The sequence below is a fragment of the Otolemur garnettii genome, unplaced genomic scaffold, assembly GCF_000181295.1.
Source record: "Otolemur garnettii isolate 467f Iridium unplaced genomic scaffold, OtoGar3 scaffold00236, whole genome shotgun sequence".
Classification (NCBI taxonomy): domain Eukaryota; kingdom Metazoa; phylum Chordata; class Mammalia; order Primates; family Galagidae; genus Otolemur; species Otolemur garnettii.
The window spans coordinates 345,151-352,044 of record NW_003852631.1 but is presented as its reverse complement, the minus strand read 5'-3'; the positions used below and the strand labels follow the sequence as shown (position 1 = coordinate 352,044).

The 6,894-nt window shown below is 39.8% G+C and overlaps 1 protein-coding gene across 1 annotated transcript in view; it reads left to right on the top strand.

The window, feature by feature from the left end:
* MED12L (mediator complex subunit 12 like) overlaps positions 1-6,894 on the top strand; it is a 322,246-nt gene that overhangs the window by 297,102 nt on the left and 18,250 nt on the right. Inside the window, exons 37-38 of the mRNA XM_012812967.1 lie at positions 2,888-2,977; positions 5,236-5,465. Of these exons, the coding sequence (XP_012668421.1) occupies positions 2,888-2,977; positions 5,236-5,465 (320 nt within the window). The remainder of the gene's footprint in view (positions 1-2,887; positions 2,978-5,235; positions 5,466-6,894) is intronic.

Below are 6,894 nucleotides of genomic sequence, written 5' to 3'. Positions count from 1 at the left end.
AAATTAAATTTGTGTTTCTCGACAGATATTTACTGAGCACTTACTACGTGCCAGACACAGTGCTAAGAACTGAATAAAAATAAAGCTTTAAAAGTTTTCTGGAAATGACAACTCCAGTGACCATATGCCCTGATATACAAGGCAAGGTCTGACTTGGCCTTGCTGTCCTGGTCTGTCCCAGCTTGGAGGATATATTTTGTATATGGCCTATTCTTGGTTTAATGCAGCCGAACCAATGTCCACCAACATCATTTTTTTTTTTATTACTAATTCTCAGTCTTTAGTTTCCGCAAGTATTCCCATATTGTGTCCTTACTTAGCATTTGTGAAATATTTCAAATGACTAAAGAACTTTTTGAATTTGTTCTTTCCTCTACAAATTGAAAAAATATGTTTCTGATATTCTGGGAAAAACAAAGAAAAGTGGGAATCCGTGTCAGTCTGGCAGGAGAGATCAGCGCATTTTCTTTCCAGGACACTATGGTGATAAAGCCACCCCAGAGACTGTGGGGAGTGCTAGCTAACTTGGGTGTTTTCAGCTTTCTCAGGGAGAATATTGCATATCTGAATTGTTTCCCGTTATACTTAAGTGATATATTGGGAAAATCTGGGGAGAAATGTAATATGTTCACATAACAATAAATAGTTCACCTTTGAATATGAATGGTTGACATGAATTTCAGAGTGTCAACACTGTATTTTGATTTCTTTATCCCTGCTTCTTTTAAAATTATAGCACCTTTTTCTGAATGTTATTTTTGTGACTTTAAAAAAACATAGAATAGTTTTAATTCACATTTCTTAAGTCTCTATGATATCAACTAATGTATTTGTAACTCAGACATATACCTTCTTAGTATCCTAGTTTTGCCTACCCCGCGTAAGTCACAGTGCAGGTCATAAGATTCTTCAATAATAACTCTAATAAGAGAGTTAGAAAAGATCTCTTTTACGTGTCTGTATGTAGTTGTCACATACAGAGCACAGCCTGTCTCCCTCCAATCGAAAGATGGCCTGGGTATTATAAACTATACATTGATCCCCTGATTCTAACCCACCTATATACGGGTTAAATGAATATTGTATAGATACAAAACTATACACGCAAACACACGTTTTAGTATTCCTTTATTCTGTAAAATGATAGTACACATACATTAGTTCCCATAAAGAGGCACAACCATGTGTTTCAGGGAGCTTGCATGAGATTAACGTCAAGGAGTGGTATTGAAAAATCTGGTTGATTTAATGATTCTTTGGCCTAGTGTGTGGAGAATCAAGAACCATTTGTATACTTTGGGGGGAGAATAGTTTTAGCTTCCCAATAGCCATGAGATCCCACAGTTAGGTTCTCATAGAGGGAACTTGGACTGTTTTTATTACACCCAAGCAAATGGAGATATAGTTGTGTTTAACAGATAATGAGCTAAAGACCACGGTTATTTTCTTGGTACCCCGGTCTGTAAAGTTAAATTATTATTGAAGCTCTTATGTATAGGTATCATAGGTACACTCAGAAATTCGTGTTTTGTCCATATATGTATGGGTAGTCACCTTAGGAGAAGCTGAGGTTTCATAAATGGCCCCAGGTGATTTTATGTGGGGATCAGAGAAAAGATTTCACCATCTATTGTGTATTTATGTATATAGTTTCAGTATCTCTAACAAGTGTTAATACACTTAGAGATTCACCTTTTGGTTTCTTATTAGGGTGATTTTAAGAGGTTATGTGTCCTTAATGAATAAGTACCAAATGAGTATTTAAAGATTTTTACCCTAAGTGTCACATATGGAGACGTCTCATTATAACGGAAAGAGCCCTGGGCTTTCGTAAAGTCAGACTCACGGTGTTTAGGTCATGGCTCTGCCAGGTCTAGCTGGCTACACTTGCTGAGTTAGCTTAAGCTCTTTGAGCCTGGCTTTTCCCACCTGAAGAGCCTGGGAATGGTGCACCTGTCCTATAGACTTTTTGTAAGAAAATGAGAATAAGTCTTAATATTTGTTGTTCTCCTTAAGCAAAATGTTTGTTCCTTCTCGCTGGAAATAGCTACACTACTTACAAAGCACATTAAAATAGTTTTTATGTACCTATAGGGTAGCACTTTTTAAAATGACGATCTCTATTAGAAGATGATAGTAAAATAATCCTATCATAAACCTCACTTTTTACGTTTAATAAGTCCTGAAAATACACAGGGGTGGTAGGAAGCTCGGCCTGTTTCTATAATTATTACTGCAAGTGTCCATGAAATAAATCTGTCACCAAAACATAAAGCACTTAGGAATGAATGTATTATTTTCCTACGGACAAGACATGTTTTAAGACTGGTGAGTAGATGTTAATTGGTTTTATTCTGTGTTGTATTTGGCTAGAATTACATTTGCTATTACCTTATCCGTTTTTATTGACTATATTCTAATTGATTGCTAGAGTCATAGAAAACGCCAAGTTTATCCCATGAACACCTGACTAAATAAGCAAGTTCTAGGTCACGGTGAAGAAAGCTCATTACAAAGTCATAGGCTTTTCATTTGCTGTTGATAGGTTCCGATATTCTCTTCCCTTTATGGGCAGTGGGTGGTGCACCCCTGTGGGTCCGGATTTCACACCCACAGACTCATGTCCCAGGGCAGCATCTGTCCCCTCTCGAATTGTTCCTAGGCTTGCTTTGTGATTGGGAACTTCTGTAGTCTTTGGAAGAAGTAAGTTCAGCAGTCTATACACACATGGGAAATTGGTGAGACAGTATTTCTTGCAGTTTGAAAATCTGTGAGTTTCATCTTTGTGTAGTGAGACTTGAAGGTGCGGGTTACTTGTTATTGACCAAAAGCTCCAGTCAAGCCTTTGCTGTTATGATGAGAAGTTTGCCTTGGCTTTGTTTTCCAGGGCCAGCCGGGGGACCAGGCCGCTCTCTTTGCTGCACAAACTCGGCCCTCCCCGCAGCTCCCTCAGTATCCCGGGCTGCAGCCAGCACAGGTACCCACGTTTGCTTCTAAGTAAATAGAATATGAATTCCCTATAGGGTCTACACCGTACAGTCCTTATGTCTACTACATAAAGATTATAATTGACATTTTTTAAAAGCATGAATTTGGCTCAGCACCATAGTTCAGTATTTAGGGCGCTGCCCACATGCACCAGGGCTGATGGGTTTGAATCCGGCCCAGCCTGCTAAACAATGACAACAACAAAAACATAGCCCAGTGTTGTGGCAAGGCGCCTGTAGTCCGAGCTACTTGGGAGGCTGAGGCAAGAGAATCACTTAAGCCTAAGAGTTTGAGGTTGCTGTTAGCTTTGATGCCACAATACTCTACCAAGGGTGACATAGTGAAACTCTGTCTCAAAAAAAAAAATTTTTTTTTTAAAATCTTATCAAATAAAGCTCTGTCCCATCCTACCTAACTAATGAATGGAGATAATGTTAACCATAATAAAGATAATGCTGACTTCTTTTTCAAAAAGCATTTTCAATGATAATTGAATAGCTCCCTGGATTGCTTATCTTAAGACACATAAAACATTTAAAGAAAATCTTGAATCGTTATAAAAACATACATAACTTCAAACCTTTGTATTATGTGATGGCAGTTATTGAAATGTTTAATAACCCTGGAGTTACTTCTTTTATATTATGTATAAGAATATAGTTTATGATTAAAATTGTCCTATTCAAAGATAGCTTTGATGAGGAATTATGGTTGAATAAGAAGGTCTTGGAATCAGACCTTGGCACAGTTCCTGGGAATGCACTAGCTATGTGACCCTGTGTCACTCTGAGCTTAGTCTTCCTTCTCTGTGTGAGATAAAGATGAAGGGCTTGAGGGCTTAAGACATCCCATGGAACCCACAGTAGATGCTTAGCAAATGGTGCATTGCCTTAATATAATGTAAATTGTGAGCTGTTTTCCTAATAACTTTGCTATTTTTGTATTCACATAGTCTGACCCTACCCCTCTCATAATCAGGAACCCAGGGGTATTGGCAAGATTGCTAGTTGGGGCTGGCAAGCCATTCTCTGCCCATAGCTGAAAAGAAGCCAAGCTTGGCCTACACGGGCACTGAGCCCTTTAGCCTGAGCCCATGCATGCTGCCTACTCGAAATTCACATACATTTCTGTCTTCCAAGTGAGAGGCATCAAACTACTTCAGAATGTGGTGCTTTGAAGATTTTGAGAGCAGTGTTCTACTTTAATCAGTATTCTGTTCTACAGACTATGCCAGTGATACAACAGGACCTCAGTTTTTCTCAGGGTTTAGAGAAATAGATACTTGGGTATCAATATTGAAAAGAGGGGGCCGGGCAGGTGTGGCGGCTCATGCCTGTCATCCTAGCATTCTGAGGAGGCAGGTGGATTGCCTGCACTTAGAAGTTCGAGACCAGCCTGAGCAAGACCTTATCTCTAAAAAATAGCTGGTGTTGCGGTAGGCACCTGTAATCCCAGCTACTTGGGTAGCTGAGGCAAGAGGATCGCTTGAGCCCAAGAGGTTGAGGTTGCTGTGAGCTGTGATGCCGCAATACTCTACTGAGGGTGAAGAAGTAAGACTCTGTCTTAAAAAAAGATATTGAAAAGGAAAATTAAGTATTCACAGAGCCTGCTGAAATAGGCTCTGCTTGCCCAGCCTGGAGTGTATTGAATAGTCATAGACTTCACCCTTCCTGGTTAAGCTATTGGGTGTTTGGGGGTTTTTGGGGGAGGAAGTTTGCTTAGTTTTCTTTTTATAACTGATTCATTGCTCTAGGCATATATTCATCTGACCCAAAGATATAGTCACATATTTGGGAAACATACTCCATTATTTCAATGTGGATTGAGCATAGGTAGCCTTTCTAACTAATTTTGGGAATAATGTCCATGACACTTGGGATGTATGGAACATCGATGTCACCTGCCCCTTGACAGTGTGGATGCTTCCCTGATTATTTCTACACAGAAACATGCTCTTTTTTCAAAATAAGCAGCTGATCTTAAAAGCCAGTTCAGCCAAATGAAGATTCACTAAAAAATAAAAAATCAGTATACAGTGATACTGATACTATGTTCATACTGTGGCTTCTCTGGCTAGACTCTCTGTCTGCAAAGTAATCCTCCTTAAATTTTGAATTATGGTAGCCTTGGAAAACAGTGAATTTCAGGGAGGTTCTTATGGGTTTGCTTTTGCCCCGTGTATCTAGGTGATAGGAAAGCTGAGTGGTTTATCATAACACTGACTTTTCTCTTTTTGCCTACCTGCAGACCATGCCCCAGGGCTATACGATGTACGGAACCCAGATGCCTTTGCAGCAGACACCACAGCAGCAGGCTGGCGGTGTGGTCCTGTCTCCCAGCTACAACTCCAGGGCCTACTCGGCCACACATTCCAACCCTGCGCTAATGGAGAGGCTCAGACAGATTCAGCAGCAGCCGAGTGGCTACGTTCAGCAGCAGGCCTCCCCGTACCTGCAGCCCTTGGCTGGCCCGCAGAGGTGATGTGCTTAGAAATAATGACGTGTAACAGTAAAGCTCATTCTCGGTTTGTTCTGCTTCTTAGGGCCGTGTCCTTTATCTTGTTTTTGTGGACTTGCATATTTGCATTCCTTGTCCTGTTATTCTCAGGACGCTCAGGTGAGGTTCAAAATAAGGGACGACCCATCTTGTCCATTCCAGTGAAGGCTCCTGCGGTTCTGCTCACATCTTTCATGGCATGGGTATAGTATTTTTAGATGCTAGAGCTATGTTAGCTCCAGTGTTCTTTTTTGGTTGGTTGGTTTGGTTTTTCTAAGAGTGAAACTTTTTGTTGATTATTGCCAGCAATGCCTTACTAGAATTTGTTGATCAGAGCCATCACATTTATGATTGCGGTGCTGATCATACATTGTGTAGGTGAGAGGTTTGTCATAACTTAGAATCTACCTTTTCTTCCCCAGGGATGGTTGGCAAAAGAAGATAATGATAGACTCTTCAGTTCTTGTTTTAATTAGATCGCTTAGACATAGGGGTTAATTGCACTGTCCATTATAGCAGCTGTCAACCACATATGGCTATTTAAATTTAGACTAATTAAAATTAAATTAAGAATTTAGCTCCTCTGTCACATAGTCACATTTCGAGTGTTTAGTAGCCACATGTGGCCAGCAGAGCCAGCACAGAGCAGTGTGTTTAGAAGGGCCTTGGAATTTAAAAGGACCCGGGCTTAATTTAATGCTCAGTAGGTTCCCTGTGGAAAGTCTTCCTAATTTTTAATTAGGGAAACCTGCACTTTTGTTCAGTATGGAGATCCAGAAATTATGTAGCTGGTCCTGGTGGTTATGGGTAGTAGCCGTGTCATTGGGCAGTGCAAGTAGAAAACATGGCAGTCATCATAAAAGTCCTCTATAAATTTATACTGCAATGGATAGCAGCAGGGTTCCTGTGTGTTACCATCGGTGGAGACACATCAACTCCAAATAATTACTCTTTGGAAGGTTGGCAAAGTTGATGGTAGCACATTGGGAAAAATAAATTAATTTGGCAAACTTGCATTGTAAGTGGCAGCATGGTAGCCCAAGAACTTGAACTTCAGAGCCTGAAAGTTCTGAGTTCAAATCCTACCTGCTATCTGAGTAACCTTTATGAGTTTTTCCTCTTTTCTCATTTTTAAAGTGAGAATAACACTACTGATTTCAAAAAGCTCTCGTGGGAAGTAAATAAAATAACATATTTCAGACCTTTAAAGAACACAGTACTTGCTCCAAAGCAAATGCTCAATTGATGTCATTTATTATTAGAAACTATTAAATGTTTTTAAAGTAATTTATACATGTTTTTAAACCATTTTACCAATAATGTGCTTGCTGTCCTTTTTCAAGTGGTCATATCTGTTATGTTGACCATTGGCCTTTATTTGAATTGCATCAGGGAGTATTGAGCACCGCT